This window comes from Amphibalanus amphitrite, unplaced genomic scaffold, assembly GCF_019059575.1.
Source record: "Amphibalanus amphitrite isolate SeventyFive unplaced genomic scaffold, NRLGWU_Aamphi_draft 000096F_arrow, whole genome shotgun sequence".
Lineage (NCBI taxonomy): Eukaryota > Metazoa > Arthropoda > Thecostraca > Balanomorpha > Balanidae > Amphibalanus > Amphibalanus amphitrite.
Window position 1 is genome coordinate 741729 of NW_024881591.1, and position 23867 is coordinate 765595.

At 50.6% G+C, this 23867-nt stretch overlaps 1 protein-coding gene and 1 non-coding gene across 4 annotated transcripts; one reads left to right on the forward strand and one right to left on the reverse strand.

Moving 5' to 3' along the window:
• Positions 1–38: 38 nt before the first annotated feature.
• On the reverse strand, positions 39–16254 carry LOC122380347 (ARF GTPase-activating protein GIT2-like). 3 transcript variants are annotated; one of them, XM_043363430.1, is made up of 14 exons: positions 15858–16254; positions 13230–13363; positions 12733–12845; positions 11717–11906; positions 11251–11381; positions 10659–10842; positions 9972–10403; positions 9565–9642; positions 9195–9302; positions 8050–8109; positions 4257–4436; positions 3739–3924; positions 1612–1731; positions 39–775 (listed from the first exon to the last, which is right to left on the reverse strand). In XM_043363430.1, the coding sequence occupies exons 1-14, from the start codon at positions 15916–15918 to the stop codon at positions 575–577; spliced, it is 2178 nt and encodes a 725-aa protein (XP_043219365.1). In that variant the 5' UTR covers positions 15919–16254; the 3' UTR covers positions 39–574. The 3 variants fall into 3 exon arrangements, with proteins under 3 accessions (XP_043219365.1, XP_043219366.1, XP_043219367.1); XM_043363431.1 differs by lacking the exon at positions 8050–8109 and having other exon boundaries at positions 15858–16248; XM_043363432.1 differs by lacking the exons at positions 8050–8109; positions 9195–9302.
• On the forward strand, positions 1190–1262 carry Trnak-cuu. The gene has a single exon. It is a non-coding gene; the product is annotated as a tRNA-Lys (tRNA).
• Positions 16255–23867: the final 7613 nt, after the last annotated feature.

A 23867-nucleotide genomic window follows, 5' to 3' on the forward strand; every position in this document is an offset into this window, starting at 1 on the left:
TGCTTCTACTCCCACAGACCCCGCCGCACAACCCCATCCACCAGTTAAATAATTTATTAAAATACATTTGCTTCTCAACAGTGCGGCTTCTAGCTGCGAATTACCCACGGAGGACAATCATAGATGCTCGATAAGACGGATACACTAGCAAAACGGGCAGTCCTGCGGCCAACGGCGGCGCGCCGCCCGCTCTCTGGTCCGGTCCGGTCCAGTGCGGTTCGGTCCGGTCCTCCGGGCCGGGTGCCAGCCGGCCGGGCGGTCCCTAAGGCACTGACGGCGGCCCGAGCAGCGCGCACTCGGCACCCGGCGCCACCGCCCTGGCAAGAGACGAACGGTGGGGGGCGGGCAGCGCGCGCCCTCCCATAAGCATTAATCAGCTCGCCGGTGGCGTTTGTAGCACTCTGAGTAAAGCTGACTGCCCTAAAAATCGACACATTTGGCGCTGGCGGCCCGATTCGGTCCGTCACAGAGTGGCAGTCGCTGCGACCGCATCACATAGCACTGACCGGGCGGCCGGTACAGTCTCGGGCCGGCTGTACAGTCTGGAAGACGGTCCGGGCAGCGGCGGCGCGCGTCATTGGTAGATCATCACCAGCTGTTTGGCGCCCTTGGCCACCTCGAAGGCCATCTGGATGACCTGCTGGGTGATGAGACGCGCGTCGTGCGCGGACGGCGCGCCGGCGGCGGCCAGCAGGCCGGCCGACTCGTTCTGCAGCCGCCAGGCCGAGGTGCTCAGCTGCTGGACAGAGTCCAGCGCGCGCTCGTCGCAGCCCGACTGCCGGAGGGACAGGACACACAGCGGGCCGTCAGCAGGGCGCGGCGGTGGAAACACGTTCAACAGTCCGGACTGGCCACTGATACCAGCGGCCGTCACTGACATGGACTATTGGTCTCAAGATTGGTCTACAAACGTACTATTGGAGTCCCGGCGGCCCAACTGTCAGAGCCTGACCGAGTGAGCCTTGTCCTACCTGGATGGTAGCGAGGGTGACGGTAACGCATGAAAATAGCTGTTCACTGGAACCCTCACCCTAAGACCGTTCACAAATATCAAAGAGATCACTATGGGGAAGTAAAATGGATTGCTGAGAGCTCTTTATACTAAAAAAGATGTCTATTGCACAATGCCCAGAGCGCACATACAGACACACATCCACAACTCAAACATGTAGACCCCATATCTCTCACCGCCCGGCTAGCTCAGTCGGTAGAGCATGGGACTCTTAATCCCAGGGTCGTGGGTTCGAGCCCCACGTTGGGCGACCTTTTCCGATCTTCGAAACAGCGGCAAACTGCGCAGTTACTAATCTCGCCAATAACCATTCCCTGTTCATTATTTTTCCTTACTAATCTCGCCAATAACCATTCCCTGTTCATTTTTTTTCCGCCGAGGACCACCCGAAGAAAGCCGACGCTGACGCCGACGCCGACCCGAAAGATGAACCCGGTCAGCCAGACAACTAAAATATGCGACATCTCCCACGTCAGGACCTAGACTGACCTGTGAGAAACCCCAGACTGTCGACCGGCCTCCATCTGACCTATGGGTAGCTCCTGCTAATACATGGCCTGTGAGCGAGCCCTGTGTGACCTGTCAGACTCCTGACTGACCTGCGGGAAGACTGAGACCATCTCGAGGACAGCCGAGTAGATGCGGTCGATGCAGGCGTTGTACTGGTCGGTCCGGCCGTGCTGGGCGGCCGTCAGCAGCCGCTGGATCCGCCGGGTCACCTGGACAGACACACACGGCGGCGGGTCGGTGAAAACGTGCAGCGCACGGACGGATTTCAGCGTAAACGGAAGGGGGCAGGATAGCATACAATTACACATTACAAAGAGCGTACCAAAATTTGAATATTTCGATGATTCACTGGGTCAATGTACATACCTACCAGGCATCCGCGACAAAACGTATATGTCACACGGGCTGGAATTAGTAAAACGATAATAATCGCACACGGCGATTCCTCGTGGTTGTATCATCCGGACTTAGAATCATCCGATTTCATCCAATAGAAACCATGGTAGGCCAGAGATATCGAATATCAATCCAAAAATTACATCGGGCCAACCGGGTCAGCACGACGTCCAGCAAAACGAAAGCAAACCATATACAATTACGTCAAATCAGCTATCATTGCAAAGACCAAAGACCTAGCCTGGTATACAAGACGGGTGATGGGCGCCCATTCTACCCAGGCTTCAACGAAAACAGGCGCACGAAGAAAGTCGGCCGGACTCGACAAGCGGTTCCATTATACCGTTTGGAAGTCTAGCCGTTGGTATAAACACTGCCCGCCCAAACGGATCAATACGGCAGCAAAAATCTACACGGCAGAACGGACTAATGGAAGCGGAGAGTCCTGCAAACGGAGCGCCCCATACCGTGTGGTTTGTGTTTACAAATACCTAACTTTGACGAACGGCAAAGATAACCAGACGTAAGGCAAGCTGCACACCGGACGATTCTTCGTCCATGTTGTCTGCAGACAGTACAGCAATAAACCGAGAAGAATGTATGCGACGAGCAATACATATACCTACAGAAATGTGATCTTTCTCTACAATGTTTTTTCTTAGTGACGCTTCAGCACCAGATAATGTAACTACTATAGAATCCCTCATCAAGTGATCGAGTGGAGCTAATAACTGAATGCATATTTCGACACCTTTTTTTTAAACCCTACATTTGTTCTCCCGTGAAGTTCAGACAAGTTGTTTAGAAACCTTCAAAAAAGGTACAAAAAAGGTGTCGATTTATCATCAGAATTAAAATCTACATGAATTTCGCCGATACCTGACTGTGATAAAGTGATAAGCGAGCATCGCTTGAAAAGAGGGTTCAGTGACGTTTTCGGGTCAAGAAACGGCTATTGTCCTAAATATTTTAGCGGCTCTTTAGCCGATTAAAACGTAACGGTGACTCGCGATATGGAATGGGTGGGTCATAAAATTGCGTGAAAACGGCCGCACCTGAATTATAGATGGAGCAATCCCCTTTATGCCACTCTAGTTCGGTAACATTGCTGCCACCGGCGGGGTGTCCTATGGACGATACCAAGCGGAATTCACACCAGCGGCCAACAGTCAACGGAACGCCGGCTGTCCTCTGTGAAATCGTAACGAGCGCTCCTTATTCGAGAACCACCCCAACTTGACATTACGTGGCTTAGTTAGCGGACACTCGTGCCTGGAAACCCCGACTTCAGTACCGACCAACCAGCCCAGTGGGTCTCTAGGTAACCGTGAATAACCAACGAACTAGCGCCGAGCTTCCTCGAACAGCGAGTGTCGGCCAGGCGTCAACCAGTGGCACGGGCCGGCGGCGCAGGTGGAAATTACGGCCCCACGAAATGACACGCGGTAATTTTGATAGGTGATCACACAGAGGGTACTGATTATCTGGTATACGAGTATAGTTGGCTGGCAGGTGTGTGTCATACCGTCACGATGACAATGACGAGCGATGACTGTGTTTGAACACACGGAATGCATATGCATAACTCCTTGATGCCCCACGATAACCCGACACTGCCGTTAGTTTTCGCTAGAATTTAAGTACGGAGCTGTGACACCACGAAAACAGCTACACATTCCGTTCAATATTGTTGTTTTTCATTAGACTTATCCAGCATAGAAAAAACACAGAAGTCTCAGCTATTACGTAGATCGTTCTGTTGATGGTGGCCCACCTTTCCACCCCCGTTCCCCACTGGACCCGCGCGGCTGGGCACTGACCAGTTCCGTTTTCCGTATGACCACCTCCTGTTTGGGCGGCTCGGAGGCGCCCGGCAGCGGCAGTGAGCGCGACCCGCTGGCCCGCTGAGGGACAGATTGGTGCGGCAGCGAGCACGAGCCGCTGGCCGTCAGCGAGGCAGCCGTCGAGCCGGGCGGTGACACCCGGTCCCCCTCCGACAGTTTCCGCTGGGGGAGGAGATGGGGTGAGACACAGGAGACATCGCGGACAGTGTGAGACAGCACACAGCAGTCCGGGTGGCAGGGACATGACAGACGGGCACTGCGAGACACAGCAGCTGCACACTTGTCTGTCAGATGGGGATTATTTTCTTAGTGGAACTCCAATGACTCACACGCATTCAGCGACGTTCGTTTGAGCGACTGAGAGAATCAAGCCGGATGCGTCCACCACCCAACGCTCTAAGACTCAGATAATCAGGCTATCTGCTCGATGGTTAAACACCGGAGGTGAACCGCCCGTCGACACCGTTCTGCTGCCCCTCTGGCCCTCTCCTCACCTCGAGACACCAGGTAGGCGGCTGGGCGGGCCGCTCGCGCGTCTCGAACATGCTGACGGGCCGGCGGCCGGCGGCGGCGTGGGGCGGCAGCGGCGGCGGCCCCGCCCCCGCCCCGGCCGCGGCCGCCGCCCCGGCGCAGCTGGCCCGCAGAGCCGTGTTCTCAGAGGTCAGACGCTGCACCTGAGGCCGCCGGACGGATACGGGTCATACGGCCGGCAGGCGAGAGGCACACCACAGGTCATACAGGATCGCAGGCCAGTCACAATACATCAGTCACACCGGTCACAGACTCACACACGACTGCAACGAGCCACAGGAGCCCTGTCTGCCACACAGACTGAGGACCTCGAAGACGGGCTATATAAGTAACAGTAACACATTCAGGGCTTATATGATAAAGTATAAAACCACAAAAGCTACATCGACTAATTAGACAGGCTACGACGGTGCAGGGCCCAGCTCTACACAGATGAGGGGCGTGGCTGGTGAGTGCTCTCTGGTCATTACGATAACTGCTGCTGTCAGTATACTGGGGTCGATTATACCGCCATCTGAGGCCGGTCACAGCACAGGCTGGCCGGCGCTCAGACCAGTTAGACGCAGCCGGCCTACCCCAGACAAACCGACCCGATCGCAGCATGGAACAGCTACGGCTCGCGGGCTAAGCCCGGCTGAATAAGACATGGGCGCCGGCAGGGCTGAATAACAAATGTCGGGCACCTGTTGTGGCGGCCCGACCAGGTGTTCTGTGACCGTTCCACCACCTGTGGTTCGGGGTGACAGGTCACACAGACACGACAGCAGCTCCATCACCGCCACTGTCAGAGTCACATATCATCGTTACACTCAGAGGAACGGATAGGGGTGACGGGGCTCAGAGAATACGGACTGCGGAGCCGAGACTGCAAAGTCGGTCACCACTTCACAGACAACAATACGATCGTGTGGGTGGTGATGTAACTGTTTAAAGACTGGGCGGACAAGACCGTACAGAAGATTGCAGAGCAGGTGCACAGCACAGACGGTTGCAGAGAGGGTGACAGACAGCGATACGAGCAGTACAGACGGCGGGCCAAGAGCCACCAAAGACAACGGTCCTGACAGTCCAGAAATACCGGCACTACAGAGCGCAGTTATATGTCAACGCCAGCGACAGTTTGCCGGGGTCAGCGCTCCGGTGACGGACGACCGATTGGCACGAGCCGCCGGTCACCGGCAGCCGGCGGTTCACTTCACCCGGCGCCCGGCCCCGTGCCGGCCGCCGGGCTCGCCACAGCCGCGCGTCAATGTGTGTATATACCCGCTGACGTCAGCCGACCCGGCCCGGGCCGGCCTCTAACGATTACCGGCCCGTGGCAGCCCCGAATGTGCGAGTACCGGGTCTCCGGGCAACGCGGCCGGCCCGGGCGACCGTGAAGCCATGCTCCGGCCGGCCCGCGGCCGACACCGCGGTAGGCTCGGCATGCTCACACGCAAAAGCCTGGTGACCTGACGCGAACTCTTCGTCAGTAAAACTAACATAGTGGAAGGGTTGTGCAATGTGCGCTGCTTCTGACATGCATTCATAATACGACGCACTACTGCTACCGTAATAAAACTGAACCGGTAATATTTAAATGAATATACCAATCCTTATCGCCAGCTGCCAACGGCTGCTCCCCAGTCCTGCATATTACAGTGGTAAATCTGAAGCAGTGATTCTGAGCAAAAATACAAAATTAATGAGCTGACCGCCACTGCCGTCAGCTGTCCGTATTAATAGAGGTAGTTCCGCATATTGCCCACAAACATGTCACCTTTATGATAATCATTTATCAGAAATGTGTTACAGGAAACATTACAGACACCATCAATCACACTGTAGCGGGAGCCGTACACCTGGCGTCCGCTCCAATCACCAGAGGCCATCCTTCATTGGACCACAATCGGCGCTGTCCGCGGTAAAGAGGCTGACCACACGCGCCGGCCGCGGCTCCGGCGGGCGCAGCTGCAGCGGGTGGCGCAGGGTCCGCCACTGGTCGCTGCACGGTCCGGTAATTTACCGCCCGACAGGCCCGCCGGGGCACCAGCGCCGCCCGCCCGGGGCACTGCGTCACGGGCCGGGGTCCGGCCGGGGGGCCATAACCTGCGCGTCTCTCGGACACGGGCCAACATTCCGGCGCGGCCGGCGGGCACGATCGAACGAGCCGCCGACCCGGGCGGCGTTACTACAGAGACGACCGATAACACGGCCGACCGGCGCCGTAACGGCGGTCACCACCGCAGCCGGCGGCCGGGCGGAGCGGTCACCCCCGGCGGGCTGCCCACCGGCTCCGGACGGCGCTGCCTGCCACGGCCGACAGAGCTAGGAAAGGGGAAGCGCGGACCCAGAGCCGACGGCTGGGACAGGGGGAGCGCGAACCCCGAGCCGACAGAGCTGGGAAAGGGACGGCTAGCTCAGAGCCGACAGAGCTGGAGCGCGCACGGAGCGCGGACATGGACATGGAGATGGGGAGGGGAAGATGGAACGAACTGGGGAGAAACGGGATGACATTAAATGGAAAGATTTGAGTCTGTCGAGGCCTTTGAACGCTAGAAATCGTCAAATCACTAAATTTGACGCCTGATGCCAATGATTATCGGAAGAACCTTAAGTCCTCTAAAACTTAAAAGGAAGCTTAATTGCTGTCCTGAAATACACGACAAAAACATGATAATTTCCCTAAAGAGTGTCAATAAAAAAATTGTAATGATCTAAGCGCGGTAAGTCCGGTAAACTATCATGCGTTTGCAAGCCATGGCAGCGTCGGCACAGCACGGAAAGAATTCGACTAAGCTCATTCCATCAGCTATCTACTACCGATCTCGCGATCCCAGAAGCCATCCTCTCCCTCCCTTCCCCATCCAGCATTCTGCGGGCACTGCTCACTGGGCCGTGCTGCAAGCCAAAGCGTCCCGTCCCCCAGCCTCCCGCCCCCTCTGAGCCCGGCCCCTGCGTGCACCGTGCGAGCTGACGAGGGGTGCACCTCTGACCCCAGGTCACCGGTCACCGGTCACGGGGTCAGAGACGGGGTCAGACTTACAGCCGGCAGGTCCGTCCGAGCGCTATACACAGTGGGAGAGACGGTAGCACTCAGACACTGTGTTCGGTGCTCACACACACGGGCGGCGGTGGGGGAGCGGGCAGGTGGGAGCGGTGGGCGGTGGTGGGGGAGCGGTTGGGGAGCGGTGTAGTGTAAGGCAGTGTCAGTGAAACACTGGGTCATAAATGAAGGTGTGTCTGGAGAGACACCAGAGTGCTATAGGACCAGGATTACCAGGACTATGAGTGACCAATCGGGAACGAGGGGAGGCAGTATCTGAAACTAATACCATGGATGAAGGAGAACCTCTTTGTTGGAGGTTCTTCCATCCATGCTAATACCATCGAAAACTTCTGGTTTGCTAGCGCTTATCCTCGACAGTTCAAACTCTAAACTAGTGTTCGTTGATACCCCAAACTACAAAGTCTGGTGGTCACACAACATCACATCAACCAAACGACGGTGTAACACACGGCACACCAACTCACAAGAGGACCATACTGAATTATACAACACCCGGATTTAAATAATACCACACACACGCGCACACATCACACTCAGATCGCCCCGCGATAACCCGCTCTGGCGCTGTGCCTCCGCCAGGCAGGTTAGCCCTCCCCGGGTTAGGGTTAGGGTTAGGGTTAGGGTTAGGGTTAGGGCTAGGGTTAGGGCCCAAAGCCAGGCGGGTTAGGCAGCAGCCATGCGACCCACGGCACGCCGACAGCAGTTACTTGTTGCTCGTCGGAAGAAGAGTCGGCGAGGCAGTGCTTCTCCTGTAGCAGGGAGCTGACCTGGGGACCGACGGCCGCCGACACGGGGCTTCAGAAACGGCCGGACTGGACCCCCACGGGTACCGGGTACACGGCGCCAGGTACTGGTACGTACCGCGGAGTACGGCGCAAGGGATACGGACTATACGGAACTGGGTAAAGTCTAGCTGTCGCTGTGATACGGGGTTACACAGGCTACGGAATACCAGAGACGCACATTTACATTTTGTAGGGCGTCCATCTACCGTATAGCCGGTAGGTTCGAGACAGTGAATGAATCATCATGGAATGAACCGGCCAACATGCCAGCCAGCGGCACGGAGCGAAACGTACGGTGGGAATTTACCACAGACGTGAATTCACAGTACCTGCAGGGGTATTAATGAAAAATGCACCGCGAAATTTCAGTTTAAGGCAGGGAAACACATTACTAAACTTGGATCACTGCAGCGTTCTTGAAAGATATATCAAACAGATGTAGGTAACTACTTAACGCCGTAGTAGCAATATCGTGCAATTTCAGGAAGGTCGGTGAAGGAATGTGAGCCAGGCAGGGAACACTGCACTTCGCGACGTCACCAGATATATTATACACCGCACAATGCTCTATACAAAGTGCACGAAACATTCACTATACAAACTGCTGGATAAAGTAGGAAAGAAGTGATTCTCAAAGCAACAAGCATTAATCCACTCAACATATACCAACAAAAATGCATGTGCAGAAAAGAGCAAGGCGGATCGAAAATAACGCCAAACGCATTGATGTTATTCACATTAAGACGAGCAGTCATCAGCTTACACAAGATCGCTGGAAGCACTATGACCGCTGATACTATAAGAGTTCAAAGGAGAACGGAGGCGGGGAAGGAAAACGGACCGTGAAATATCCACGGATACAGTCGTGACTGAGTGGACCCTATTTACTCGATTTGCTTCCGTTATAGCAAACTCCCTGGTAACTAATGGGAGTCCTCCATGGATCAGGTCAGGAGCTTGCAGGTCAGGGCTGGGTCAGGTCAGGGTCTCGGGTCACAGGTCAGGGTCCCGGGGTCAGGAGTCCCGCTCCCGGCCCGGCTGCAGACCGGCGGCGGCCGCTCACTCACCATGTCCCGAAGCAGGTCGATCTCGCGGCGCATCTCCTCGTTGCTCTCCGGCGGCGCCAGACTCGACTCACGCATCAGCCGGTCGTCGCCGCTGCTGCCATCTGACGCCTGGCGGCGGAACTGACAGTTCAGCCGGCGGCCACAGGCGGCGCGCCGCGCCCGGCTCGGTTATATTCAGTGCTACCGTCACCGCGGGGCCGGCGTGCGGTTACCCGAGCGGCCGAGATAGACAGACACAGAGAGCGGCCCACCAACACGGAGAGAACAGCTATGTACAGTCGACGGTCACAGTGACGGTTAGTGAGGCAGTGACCGACCCACAACCGGTCAGTGGGGGGGGGGGGGGATACAGGGGACGGGGGGGACTCACCCGCCGGTGGTGGTTCGCCTCCAGACTGTTCAGACTGCTGTCCTTGGTCCGCTCGCCAGAGTCGCCGTTCTCCGGACTCTGAGAGAGAAACGACAGGAGACCGAGTTAGACTATAACGGGGCGTGTCACACCACAGACCTATCACACCGGGAGCGAAATACCGGACTAAGCAAACGTTGTGACTAAGAAGGTGAAGGGTGTAACATCTTACCGGCCCCGGGAAAGAGCTATTGGCCGCGTGGATCAGTCGTAAAGCCACACCTTTGAATACAAACGGGTCTCATACGATTACTAACGTATCAACCAGTAGGGCGTACCAAAATCACTTAAACACTGCGCCGTGCGCGTATCACACTGAGCAGACAGTGAGTTCCCTCGAGCAGACAGTGAGCTACCCTCACACTCACCTCTGTGCGGGTGGGCCGCAGCAGCTCGTTCTGCTCGGCCAGCATCCTCTGCGCGTTCTCCCTGCGCTGCAGCTGCTCGATGGGCGCGTAGTCGTCCTCGGAGGCCACCGAGTCATACAGCGGCTCGTCGTCGTCCCCCTCAGCCAGAGCGGCCGCCGCCGCCGCCGCCGCCGCCGGGCCCAGCTGTCTGCGGCGCGCCTCCTGCAGCACGTCCACGATCAGCGCGCGAAACTCGGGCGCCGTGAATCGCGCCAGCTTCTGTCGGCCCTGGTTGCGGGTGGAGGAGAACTCTGGGTTGACAGGCAGGAAGGGCACCGATCCGGGCCCGCTGGTGGCGGCCGGGTGCTGCGCCAGCCAGTGAGCGTCCGTCTCGCGCCGGTCCACCTCGTCATAGACGTCTGCGGCCAGCTCCGCCAGCAGACGCGACTGCAGCTGAGGGAGCACAGGGAGGGGGGTCATACACGGCCAGTAGCGACTGCAGCTGGGGGGGGGGGGGGGGACACAGGGACGGAGGGACTGGGACAGCTATACACGGCCATCAGCCAGGACTACATAAGAACAATATAGCTCCACGCACGATTCTCAACACCAAACCATCTTACACAATATATGTACATACTGTGCCCCAGCACGGCAAGGCCCCTCCCACCCCACACCAGTGCCCCTCTCGCCCATCGGTGTACTCACGTTCCGCAGTTTGAGCCGGGCGTTGACCAGGGCCTCGGTGTCGGGTCCCACCGGCGGCGGCACAACAAAGTGCTGTCCGGCCGCGTGGTCGGGCCGCCGGCCGGTCAGGAAGTAGGCGAGCCGGTCGGTCAGCTCGTACTGACACTCTTCCAGCCGGCGGCAGAGCTCAGAGTGGCCCGCCTCCCTGCAGTAGAGAGAGGGGGTGTGAGAGAAGGAGAGAGGGACGGCAGAGCTCCGAGTGGCCCGCCTCCCTGCAGTAGAGAGAGGGGGTGTGAGAGAAGGAGAGAGGGACGGCAGAGCTCCGAGTGGCCCGCCTCCCTGCAGTAGAGAGAGGGGGTGTGAGAGAAGGAGAGAAGGACGGCAGAGCTCCGAGTGGCCGCCCCTCTGTGGTGGGGAATACACAGGGTCAGAGAAAGAGAGGTCGGGAGGTTCAGGGGACGGGCACAGGAGACACAAATAAGAATGTCTCGCTTAGCTGAGCTAATCTCTCTGTAAAGTCTAGCATTTTCCAACACGTAAGGACTAGTTATGCACATCAGCGAGTACATCATCTCTTGGCCTCAAGTCCAGATGCTCGGGCTATCTGACCCACCTGGCGTGCTGGATGGGTGTGAGGCCGGCCCGGTCCGGCCGCGACGGGTCCGCCCCGTACACCATTAGCAGCTCGGCCTGCAGCGCCTGGCCGGCGCGCGCTGCCACGTGCAGCGGGCCCGTGCCGCGCTCCTGGGGAGGACAGGTTCGGGACGTCAGAGCCCAGAGGGCAGCTGGACGGAGACATTGTCACCGGAGTGGCGGGAAAGGGTATCAAGTCGCATGCCCAAACATCGGTTTGAGCGTTTTATATCGTGTCACATCAAGACCTTGTTATAGTAGCAGCACAAAACCAAACAGGAATGTAAAAAATTAAAGACGGCAGCGTAAAAAAAACGTCTTGTCAAAAAAAAATCGCCAACTTCATTGTTTATCACTCCCGATACGTTCACCGTTCATTCAACCACCAAGAGTCCGCACATCAAGCCTACCACACACTGCCCCCCCCCCCCCCCATAATACCGTACCGGGTGCCAGTAGTTGGGGTTGGCGCCCAGTGACAGCAGGCGCAGGCTGGTCTCTGTGTTGGGCGTGCGGCAGCTCGAGTGCAGCTGCAGACTGGTGTCGCCCTCAGCCAGCTGTCGATCATCCTTCCCCGGTCGGTACACGAACGCCAGCATCTGGTGCTTGTCGCGAATAAACTTGGCCTTGTTCGGGCTGTGGAAACAGCGGAGTTAGGTGAGAGGTGAGAGTGGTCATGTGATGAGGAGCGTGTAACAAACACAGGACGTGTTTCAGATGAGACATTAACGATGAAGTTAGGAGAGTTTGACATGGTCTTTTGTCGGGGAGCAGCGTAGGGCAGGGTTAAACGATACATAATATATGATAGTCGGGACAGACGCTCCGGTCCGCCGGAAGTGCTCGGACAGTTTACGAATTTTGCACGTCCGCTGTGCTCACTTGGGACTGCCCATCTGGACACGACAGTTGACACCGCGTAAATACAGCAATGCACAGATACCACAGGGACGAATTTCGTAGCGGCGACATGACGTCGTATCAGCTCCTTCCGGTTGCCGACATTCGACAACATAAACAATCCTTCATCACGCTCAGCCGAAGAGTGTCGACAGCTGGTCCCTTTGATGCATCAACAGCGATCAGCGTACCCAGAGACTCAGCCAGAGGCGGGCTTAATTCATCACCCTATTGATCAATCTGTCAGCGCCCTTCCCTCCTGGCTCTTTCTCGCCCCTCCCCTCCTCTCCCAGGCAAGGTCGCGATTCTCCGTCATCTCCCATCCCCCACGTCAGCCCACACCGCTCGGCCAGGCTAGACAGACAGCCAGCCGGTCGGTCCGCGGCCTACCGTTCCTCGCGAGACACCGCCCGGCCGGCCAAACGGCCGAACGGCTGAGCACCGATAGCCCGCCGTGTGTGCTCAGCGCGCGGCGAGTGTGTCCGCCGCCGGCCGGCCGGCGCCGCTGACTCACCCACTCCCACCCGATCGATCCCCGGCCCGGCCGGCTATGGACACCTACTGCACGGGGTCGGTGGGCGCCGGTTTGCGGCGTCCCAGCTTGCCGTGAGACGGGTCCAGCAGTGAGTGCTCCCAGATGTTGTTGGCGCTCGAGTCGGCTAGGTTCTGCACCATCTGAGGACACACGGGCCGGCGGCACAGCGGTCAGGGACGGGTGGGAAGGCCGACGGCGGGCTGCCAGTAACGCCGGACTGACAGAGGACACGGCATCGGCCGGCACCGGGCAGTCGCACTACTGACAGGTGTGCAATGAATGAATGAATGAATGAATGAATGAATGAATGAATGAATGAATGAGGGGATAACTACCCGAAATACAATCAATAGTGTCAATAAAAATACACAATCCTTGGGTAAAAAAAGTGAAACCAGACCCCGACAATAGTCTCCTTACAATAAATCCATCTGGTGACCTTACAGACGTCCTGCCCACTGTCTCACCAACCATGACACGACTCCTCCCAGCCTATCGCACCTGACCACCGTCCACGGACCTACCTTCAGCTGCTGGGCGTTCCAGAAGCCGCGCCGGAGCGACTTCACCTGCGAGATGTGCCGGCCCAGGCTGCGGTGTACGCTGCAGCAGTCGTCGCAGATCAGGATGCCCCGGTTGATGGAGGCCCACGACGGCTCTGCAACGGCCAGCGGCGGGGTGACGGTGAGCGGCACGGTGGGAGCGCCGGCGGGGCAGTGAGGGAGGAGCGACACGGGTGGAGGAGGCTCCCGTGCAGGGCGGAGGAGGCGCGAGTAGGACGATAGTGATCGAGGTCTGGCCTCTGCGAGTGCAGAGACAGAGGGTGGTTGGTGTCATGGCAACATGGTGATGGCATACATAGCCTGTGCTATTGCATTACAAATGGGAAAAGTGATGCTGAATAATTGCTTCATTGCCTATAAGGAATTAGGAAAATCATTTTAATCAATAGTTGGGCCATAAAACCAGGAATCAAATTGCAAAAAAAAAAATGAAGGAAGAAAGAGATACCTGAATTGAACTATCAATAAACCACAGATTAAGCATAAAAAGCCACTGGTGATCAGTCTGGTCATAGTCTGGTCATACTCCTATCGGTTAAGACCTTGAGCTCAATAAAAATGAAAAATTAACTAGTCATTTATTATATTGCTATTTGTTTTTACTAAATGCATACAAATATCATTTCATACTTTTGTTAAAAAAAAAACATTTAACTGGCTAGTGGCCCACCATACAAGTGATTTGTGATTTCATTTTCATTTATCTCGTATTCTTAATATTATCTCTTAAGATATACCCCCGACTGGAAAAAATGCACGCTTTCGTCGAGAACTCGAGCGTAGTTGGGCGTTTGCGCCGAAAATTTTCGGCGTACTTCGGCGTAAATCGACGGCTTGCGCCGAAATTTTCGGCGTACTTCGGCGTAAATCGCGAAAAAAACCGTCAGGGGGGTGGCACCAACCCCCCTCGGCCGGCGAGGATTAAATGTCTTCGGGAGTTAAACATCTTAAATATCACTTATCTTGTCTCGTGTTCGTCTCAGGGTATTTAAGTCATGTTCAGTGAACTTGATTGTGACTCTCCCACGGCGGGAACAGTTCACCGGTCGAGAGTGAGGTTATGGATTGTCGGATTCCCTAGTTCAGATAACGTATGCTATCGTGTGCGTATTGACCGTTGTGATTCCTGTATTTCCGGCGTGTGGTTTGCGAGCGGACGCTGGCAATCGGTCCCGCGTGGCCTGGTATCTGCCCGATCCCATCGGCCGTGCTTGCACCACGCCTGTTGAAGGCCCCGTCAGGCGTCAGTCACCGGTTGGGCACTACTGCTGATCAGAGCCGGGCAACAAAATAAAGGTTACATTATGGAACATGCCAGTGAGTTTGTGAGTCAGGAGATTTTGTGATAGCGAACGCTGGTGCTCAGTCCCGCATGGCCTGCTGATGTCTATTGTCTGCCCGATCCCGTCGACCGTGCGAACAACCGTCTGTAGACAGTAGTCACTGGAAGACAGCCACACACACACGCCAGCCCCCCCCCCTCGACGAAAAGTGCGTGGCTACAGCCTGCAGCCATCAGTAAGCCTTGAAAATTTTCGGCGCATGAAGCATGGCTTGGTAAAATAATTTCGGCGCATAAACCCTTGCGCCGAAATTTCGGCGCATCACCTCCGCCGAGAACTTCAGCGTAGTGGAGGCATTTTTTCCAGTCGGGGATATACCTACTTCATAAATATATGTTAGCCAAGAAAGCTTGGCAGAGCCCAAGACATTTAGGGCTATGACATTAGGTCTCAGGTAAAAGGGTCTCAGGTAAGCAGTAAGCACTACCTAGACCAGTTCCCTCACCTTTACCCCTAAAAAGGTTGATAAAATCCTGAGATGATACACAACACTATCCAAGAGGGAATTTACACTAAGGGCTAAAATTTATATGTCCAAAGATTTGTGATAAATAAATTGATACTTGAAACTTGAAAGGCATTTAGTAAGGCTGCCTGATTTAAAATATACCTAGTACCTACTCAATTGCAATACTAAGGGTACCTGAATACCTAATCACACTTCAACTTTGAGAAATTATGAAAATATCAGCACTCATTGATCCAAAAAGTTGGCTTATCATTGTATTACAATGATCATTGATGATAAAGAATGCTTATCAAACTATTGAACATAATAGTTGCTAATGCCCAACAATAATTCATGATTTTGCATGATAAAAAATATTGCACTCTATTCAAATAACCAATAAGGATAAAAAATCCATTTCTTTCAGCCTGAAAGACACAATACATGTAGAGTGTGTGGTGAGCATGGTGCATAATCAAGAACTAAACCAATTCAATTTCAATGCCTGGGTAATAAAAGTACCCAGCAAGAGTGACAAAGCTCAGCACCAATCACCATGCTATCTTGATCTGAACTTCACTGTTTAACACACTAAGACATGAAAACAAGAAAAGTTTCTTTCTACAATCTGTTATAATGAAAGAAACGCACAATTTTTGACAAAAGCACCTGTCCTTCTGTATAGCTCACAAGTCATTCACAAACACCAGTTCAACTATATTGCTATGGCTGCAGGGTAAATTTTCACTCTGACATGAATATTTTATGTAAAAGTCATACTACCTGAAGAAAACTTACCAGGCGCTCCACAATCTGCACATCCACCTTTTATTTGCCTCATCTTGTGACGAAGTAACATGATTGCGGAAGAACACCTCTAATAAACAGAATACAACTAGTTCCTAAATCTCTCAATATCACATATTATGCTCCAGTATTTGGCAGTCGTCAGTTCTCACAATCATCACTTAAGTATGATATCAGGAGACCAAAAATATATGATTTATCGTGATTAATCGTCTGATTCAGCTTGTTTGCTCACTCCAACTTCTGGCCTTCTCTGACGTTAATTCGTCAAATCGAAGCTGACTCAAAGGTGATGATCTTGATAAAGGGATAGGACAGCTATCAAAAATTTATATTTTTCCGTACAAACTCAAAATAAAAATTAATCAATGATAATCGCACACCACCACCGCCCTCCCACACTCTCTCGCATTTTCATAACAACGCTGAGTGGGCGGCATATATGACTCATTTCGTCGCGGATGTGCTGCCAAATATGTCCGTGAAGTTGGCGACGTCGCCAGCGACTTTTCCAGCGACGAGCACCGATTTTAGCCAAAACCTCGTCCAAGGTCAATTGGACCATGAGGATCACGAAAATCGAACCCATTCACCCCTAAACCTTGACCTTCAAGGTCAAATTCAAGGTCAAAGGACGGGGAACTGAAAAAGTGCCACTAGATATTGTCCGATCTTCAAAATTTTGGCACCAAAATGTAGCGCGTGCAAAGTTCTAGCCGCACATCGAAAACCATTTTCATCAAGGTCAAACTTCAAGGTCAAATTCAAGGTCAAAGGACGGGGAACTGAAAAAGTGCCACTAGATATTGTCCGATCTTCAAAATTTTGGCACCAAAATGTAGCGCGTGCAAAGTTCTAGCCGCACATCGAAAACCATTTTCATCAAGGTCAAACTTCAAGGTCAAATTCAAGGTCAAAGGACGGGGAACTGAAAAAGTGCCACTAAATATTGTCCGATCTTCAAAATTTTGGCACCAAAATGTAGCGCGTGCAAAGTTCTAGCCGCACATCGAAAACCATTTTCATCAAGGTCAAACTTCAAGGTCAAATTCAAGGTCAAAGGACGGGGAACTGAAAAAGTGCCACTAAATATTGTCCGATCTTCAAAATTTTGGCACCAAAATGTAGCGCGTGCAAAGTTCTAGCCGCACATCGAAAACCATTTTCATCAAGGTCAAACTTCAAGGTCAAATTCAAGGTCAAAGGACGGGGAACTGAAAAAGTGCCACTAAATATTGTCCGATTTTCAAAATTTTGGCACCAAAATGTAGAGCATGCAAAGTTCTAGCCGCACATCGAAAACCATTTTCATCAAGGTCAAACTTCAAGGTCAAATTCAAGGTCAAAGGACGGGGAACTGAAAAAGTGCCACTAGATATTGTCCAATTTTCAAAATTTTGGCACCAAAATGTAGCGCGTGCAAAGTTCTAGCCGCACATCGAAAACCATTTTCATCAAGGTCAAACTTCAAGGTCAAATTCAAGGTCAAAGGACGGGGAACTGAAAAAGTGCCACTAAATATTGTTCGATTTTCAAAATTTTGGCACCAAAATGTAGCGCGTGCAAAGTTCTAGCCGCACATCGAAAACCATTTTCATCAAGGTCAAACTTCAAGGTCAAATTCAAGGTCAAAGACGGGGAACTGAAAAAGTGCCACTAAATATTGTCCGATCTTCAAAATTTTGGCACCAAAATGTAGCGCGTGCAAAGTTCTAGCCGCACATCGAAAACCATTTTCATCAAGGTCAAACTTCAAGGTCAAATTCAAGGTCAAAGAACGGGGAACTTTAAAAATGCTACGTCACCAGCGACTTTTCCAGCGACGAGCACCGATTTTAGCCAAAACCTCGTCCAAGGTCAATTGGACCATGAAGATCACGAAAATCGAACCCATTCATCCCTAAACCTTGACCTTCAAGGTCAAATTCAAGGTAAAAGGACGGGGAACTGAAAAAGTGCCACTAGATATTGTCCGATTTTCAAAATTTTGGCACCAAAATGTAGCGCGTGCAAAGTTCTAGCCGCACATCGAAAACCATTTTCATCAAGGTCAAACTTCAAGGTCAAATTCAAGGTCAAAGGACGGGGAACTGAAAAAGTGCCACTAAATATTGTCCGATTTTCAAAATTTTGGCACCAAAATGTAGCGCGAGCAAAGTTCTAGCCGCACATCGAAAACCATTTTCATCAAGGTCAAACTTCAAGGTCAAATTCAAGGTCAAAGGACGGGGAACTGAAAAAGTGCCACTAAATATTGTCCGATCTTCAAAATTTTGGCACTAAAATGTAGCGCGTGCAAAGTTCTAGCCGCACATCGAAAACCATTTTCATCAAGGTCAAACTTCAAGGTCAAATTCAAGGTCAAAAAACGGGGAACTTTAAAAATGCTACGTCACCAGCGACTTTTCCAGCGACGAGCACCGATTTTAGCCAAAACCTCGTCCAAGGTCAATTGGACCATGAGGATCACGAAAATCGAACCCATTCATCCCTAAACCTTGACCTTCAAGGTCAAATTCAAGGTCAAAGGACCGGGAACTGAAAAAGTGCCACTAAATATTGTCCGATTTTCAAAATTTTGGCACCAAAATGTAGCGCGAGCAAAGTTCTAGCCGCACATCGAAAACCATTTTCATCAAGGTCAAACTTCAAGGTCAAATTCAAGGTCAAAGGACGGGGAACTGAAAAAGTGCCACTAAATATTGTCCGATCTTCAAAATTTTGGCACTAAAATGTAGCGCGTGCAAAGTTCTAGCCGCACATCGAAAACCATTTTCATCAAGGTCAAACTTCAAGGTCAAATTCAAGGTAAAAAAACGGGGAACTTTAAAAATGCTACGTCACCAGCGACTTTTCCAGCGACGAGCACCGATTTTAGCCAAAACCTCGTCCAATGTCAATTGGACCATGAGGATCACGAAAATCGAACCCATTCATCCCTAAACCTTGACCTTCAAGGTCAAATTCAAGGTCAAAGGACGGGGAACTGAAAAAGTGCCACTAGATATTGTCCGATTTTCAAAATTTTGGCACCAAAATGTAGCGCGTGCAAAGTTCTAGCCGCACATCGAAAACCATTTTCATCAAGGTCAAACTTCAAGGTCAAATTCAAGGTCAAAGGACGGGGAACTGAAAAAGTGCCACTAAATATTGTCCGATTTTCAAAATTTTGGCACCAAAATGTAGCGCGTGCAAAGTTCTAGCCGCACATCGAAAACCATTTTCATCAAGGTCAAACTTCAAGGTCAAATTCAAGGTCAAAGGACAGGGAACTCAAAAAGTGCCACTAAATATTGTCCGATCTTCAAAATTTTAGCACCAAAATGTAGCGCGTGCAAAGTTCTAGCCGCAAATCGAAAACCATTTTCATCCAGGTCAAACTTCAAGGTCAAATTCAAGGTCAAAGGACGGGGAACTGAAAAAGTGCCACTAAATATTGTCCGATCTTCAAAATTTTGGCACAAAAATGTAGCGCGTGCAAAGTTCTAGCCGCACATCGAAAACTATTTTCATCAAGGTCAAACTTCAAGGTCAAATTCAAGGTCAAAGGACGGGGAACTGAAAAAGTGCCACTAAATATTGTCCGATTTTCAAAATTTTGGCACCAAAATGTAGCGCGTGCAAAGTTCTAGCAGCACATCGAAAACCATTTTCATCAAGGTCAAACTTCAAGGTCAAATTCAAGGTCAAAGGACGGGGAACTGAAAAAGTGTCACTAGATATTGTCCAATTTTCAAAAGTTTGGCACCAAAATGTAGCGCGTGCAAAGTTCTAGCCGCACATCGAAAACCATTTTCATCAAGGTCAAACTTCAAGGTCAAATTCAAGGTCAAAGGACGGGGAACTGAAAAAGTGCCACTAAATATTGTCCGATTTTCAAAATTTTGGCACCAAAATGTAGCGCGTGCAAAGTTCTAGCCGCACATCGAAAACCATTTTCATCAAGATCAAACTTCAAGGTCAAATTCAAGGTCAAAGGACGGGGAACTGAAAAAGTGCCACTAAATATTGTCCGATCTTCAAAATTTTGGCACCAAAATGTAGCGCGTGCAAAGTTCTAGCCGCACATCGAAAACCATTTTCATCAAGGTCAAACTTCAAGGTCAAATTCAAAGTCAAAGAACGGGGAACTTTAAAAATGCTACGTCACCAGCGACTTTTCCAGCGACGAGCACCGATTTTAGCCAAAACCTCGTCCAAGGTCAATTGGACCATGAGGATCACGAAAATCGAACCCATTCATCCCTAAACCTTGACCTTCAAGGTCAAATTCAAGGTCAAAGGACGGGGAACTGAAAAAGTGCCACTAGATATTGTCCGATTTTCAAAATTTTGGCACCAAAATGTAGCGCGTGCAAAGTTCTAGCCGCACATCGAAAACCATTTTCATCAAGGTCAAACTTCAAGGTCAAATTCAACGTCAAAGGACGGGAACTGAAAAAGTGCCACTAAATATTGTCCGATCTTCAAAATTTTGGCACCAAAATGTAGCGCGTGCAAAGTTCTAGCCGCACATCGAAAACCATTTTCATCAAGGTCAAACTTCAAGGTCAAATTCAAGGTCAAAGGACGGGGAACTGAAAAAGTGCCACTAAATATTGTCCGATCTTCAAAATTTTGGCACCAAAATGTAGCGCGTGCAAAGTTCTAGCCGCACATCGAAAACCATTTTCATCAAGGTCAAACTTCAAGGTCAAATTCAAGGTCAAAGGACGGGGAACTGAAAAAGTGCCACTAAATATTGTCCGATCTTCAAAATTTTGGCACCAAAATGTAGCTCGTGCAAAGTTCTAGCCGCACATCGAAAACCATTTTCATCAAGGTCAAACTTCAAGGTCAAATTCAAGGTCAAAGGACGGGGAACTGAAAAAGTGCCACTAAATATTGTCCGATTTTCAAAATTTTGGCACCAAAATGTAGAGCATGCAAAGTTCTAGCCGCACATCGAAAACCATTTTCATCAAGGTCAAACTTCAAGGTCAAATTCAAGGTCAAAGGACGGGGAACTGAAAAAGTGCCACTAGATATTGTCCAATTTTCAAAATTTTGGCACCAAAATGTAGCGCGTGCAAAGTTCTAGCCGCACATCGAAAACCATTTTCATCAAGGTCAAACTTCAAGGTCAAATTCAAGGTCAAAGGACGGGGAACTGAAAAAGTGTCACTAAATATTGTTCGATTTTCAAAATTTTGGCACCAAAATGTAGCGCGTGCAAAGTTCTAGCCGCACATCGAAAACCATTTTCATCAAGGTCAAACTTCAAGGTCAAATTCAAGGTCAAAGACGGGGAACTGAAAAAGTGCCACTAAATATTGTCCGATCTTCAAAATTTTGGCACCAAAATGTAGCGCGTGCAAAGTTCTAGCCGCACATCGAAAACCATTTTCATCAAGGTCAAACTTCAAGGTCAAATTCAAGGTCAAAGAACGGGGAACTTTAAAAATGCTACGTCACCAGCGACTTTTCCAGCGACGAGCACCGATTTTAGCCAAAACCTCGTCCAAGGTCAATTGGACCATGAAGATCACGAAAATCGAACCCATTCATCCCTAAACCTTGACCTTCAAGGTCAAATTCAAGGTAAAAGGACGGGGAACTGAAAAAGTGCCACTAGATATTGTCCGATTTTCAAAATTTTGGCACCAAAATGTAGCGCGTGCAAAGTTCTAGCCGCACATCGAAAACCATTTTCATCAAGGTCAAACTTCAAGGTCAAATTCAAGGTCAAAGGACGGGGAACTGAAAAAGTGCCACTAAATATTGTCCGATTTTCAAAATTTTGGCACCAAAATGTAGCGCGAGCAAAGTTCTAGCCGCACATCGAAAACCATTTTCATCAAGGTCAAACTTCAAGGTCAAATTCAAGGTCAAAGGACGGGGAACTGAAAAAGTGCCACTAAATATTGTCCGATCTTCAAAATTTTGGCACTAAAATGTAGCGCGTGCAAAGTTCTAGCCGCACATCGAAAACCATTTTCATCAAGGTCAAACTTCAAGGTCAAATTCAAGGTCAAAAAACGGGGAACTTTAAAAATGCTACGTCACCAGCGACTTTTCCAGCGACGAGCACCGATTTTAGCCAAAACCTCGTCCAAGGTCAATTGGACCATGAGGATCACGAAAATCGAACCCATTCATCCCTAAACCTTGACCTTCAAGGTCAAATTCAAGGTCAAAGGACCGGGAACTGAAAAAGTGCCACTAAATATTGTCCGATTTTCAAAATTTTGGCACCAAAATGTAGCGCGAGCAAAGTTCTAGCCGCACATCGAAAACCATTTTCATCAAGGTCAAACTTCAAGGTCAAATTCAAGGTCAAAGGACGGGGAACTGAAAAAGTGCCACTAAATATTGTCCGATCTTCAAAATTTTGGCACTAAAATGTAGCGCGTGCAAAGTTCTAGCCGCACATCGAAAACCATTTTCATCAAGGTCAAACTTCAAGGTCAAATTCAAGGTAAAAAAACGGGGAACTTTAAAAATGCTACGTCACCAGCGACTTTTCCAGCGACGAGCACCGATTTTAGCCAAAACCTCGTCCAATGTCAATTGGACCATGAGGATCACGAAAATCGAACCCATTCATCCCTAAACCTTGACCTTCAAGGTCAAATTCAAGGTCAAAGGACGGGGAACTGAAAAAGTGCCACTAGATATTGTCCGATTTTCAAAATTTTGGCACCAAAATGTAGCGCGTGCAAAGTTCTAGCCGCACATCGAAAACCATTTTCATCAAGGTCAAACTTCAAGGTCAAATTCAAGGTCAAAGGACGGGGAACTGAAAAAGTGCCACTAAATATTGTCCGATTTTCAAAATTTTGGCACCAAAATGTAGCGCGTGCAAAGTTCTAGCCGCACATCGAAAACCATTTTCATCAAGGTCAAACTTCAAGGTCAAATTCAAGGTCAAAGGACAGGGAACTCAAAAAGTGCCACTAAATATTGTCCGATCTTCAAAATTTTAGCACCAAAATGTAGCGCGTGCAAAGTTCTAGCCGCAAATCGAAAACCATTTTCATCCAGGTCAAACTTCAAGGTCAAATTCAAGGTCAAAGGACGGGGAACTGAAAAAGTGCCACTAAATATTGTCCGATCTTCAAAATTTTGGCACAAAAATGTAGCGCGTGCAAAGTTCTAGCCGCACATCGAAAACTATTTTCATCAAGGTCAAACTTCAAGGTCAAATTCAAGGTCAAAGGACGGGGAACTGAAAAAGTGCCACTAAATATTGTCCGATTTTCAAAATTTTGGCACCAAAATGTAGCGCGTGCAAAGTTCTAGCAGCACATCGAAAACCATTTTCATCAAGGTCAAACTTCAAGGTCAAATTCAAGGTCAAAGGACGGGGAACTGAAAAAGTGTCACTAGATATTGTCCAATTTTCAAAAGTTTGGCACCAAAATGTAGCGCGTGCAAAGTTCTAGCCGCACATCGAAAACCATTTTCATCAAGGTCAAACTTCAAGGTCAAATTCAAGGTCAAAGGACGGGGAACTGAAAAAGTGCCACTAAATATTGTCCGATTTTCAAAATTTTGGCACCAAAATGTAGCGCGTGCAAAGTTCTAGCCGCACATCGAAAACCATTTTCATCAAGATCAAACTTCAAGGTCAAATTCAAGGTCAAAGGACGGGGAACTGAAAAAGTGCCACTAAATATTGTCCGATCTTCAAAATTTTGGCACCAAAATGTAGCGCGTGCAAAGTTCTAGCCGCACATCGAAAACCATTTTCATCAAGGTCAAACTTCAAGGTCAAATTCAAAGTCAAAGAACGGGGAACTTTAAAAATGCTACGTCACCAGCGACTTTTCCAGCGACGAGCACCGATTTTAGCCAAAACCTCGTCCAAGGTCAATTGGACCATGAGGATCACGAAAATCGAACCCATTCATCCCTAAACCTTGACCTTCAAGGTCAAATTCAAGGTCAAAGGACGGGGAACTGAAAAAGTGCCACTAGATATTGTCCGATTTTCAAAATTTTGGCACCAAAATGTAGCGC

Bases quoted from the DNA above. Each gene is read 5' to 3' on its own strand.
- LOC122380347 (XM_043363430.1), bottom strand. From the start codon at position 15,918: ATGTTACTTCGTCACAAGATGAGGCAAATAAAAGGTGGATGTGCAGAT. The intron at 10,843-11,250 runs GTGGGTCAGATA...TCTCTACTGCAG, and splicing joins ACACCCATCCAGCACGCCAG to GGAGGCGGGCCACTCTGAGC. The intron at 1,732-3,738 runs GTCAGTGCCCAG...GTGTCTGTCCAG, and splicing joins TCATACGGAAAACGGAACTG to GTGACCCGGCGGATCCAGCG.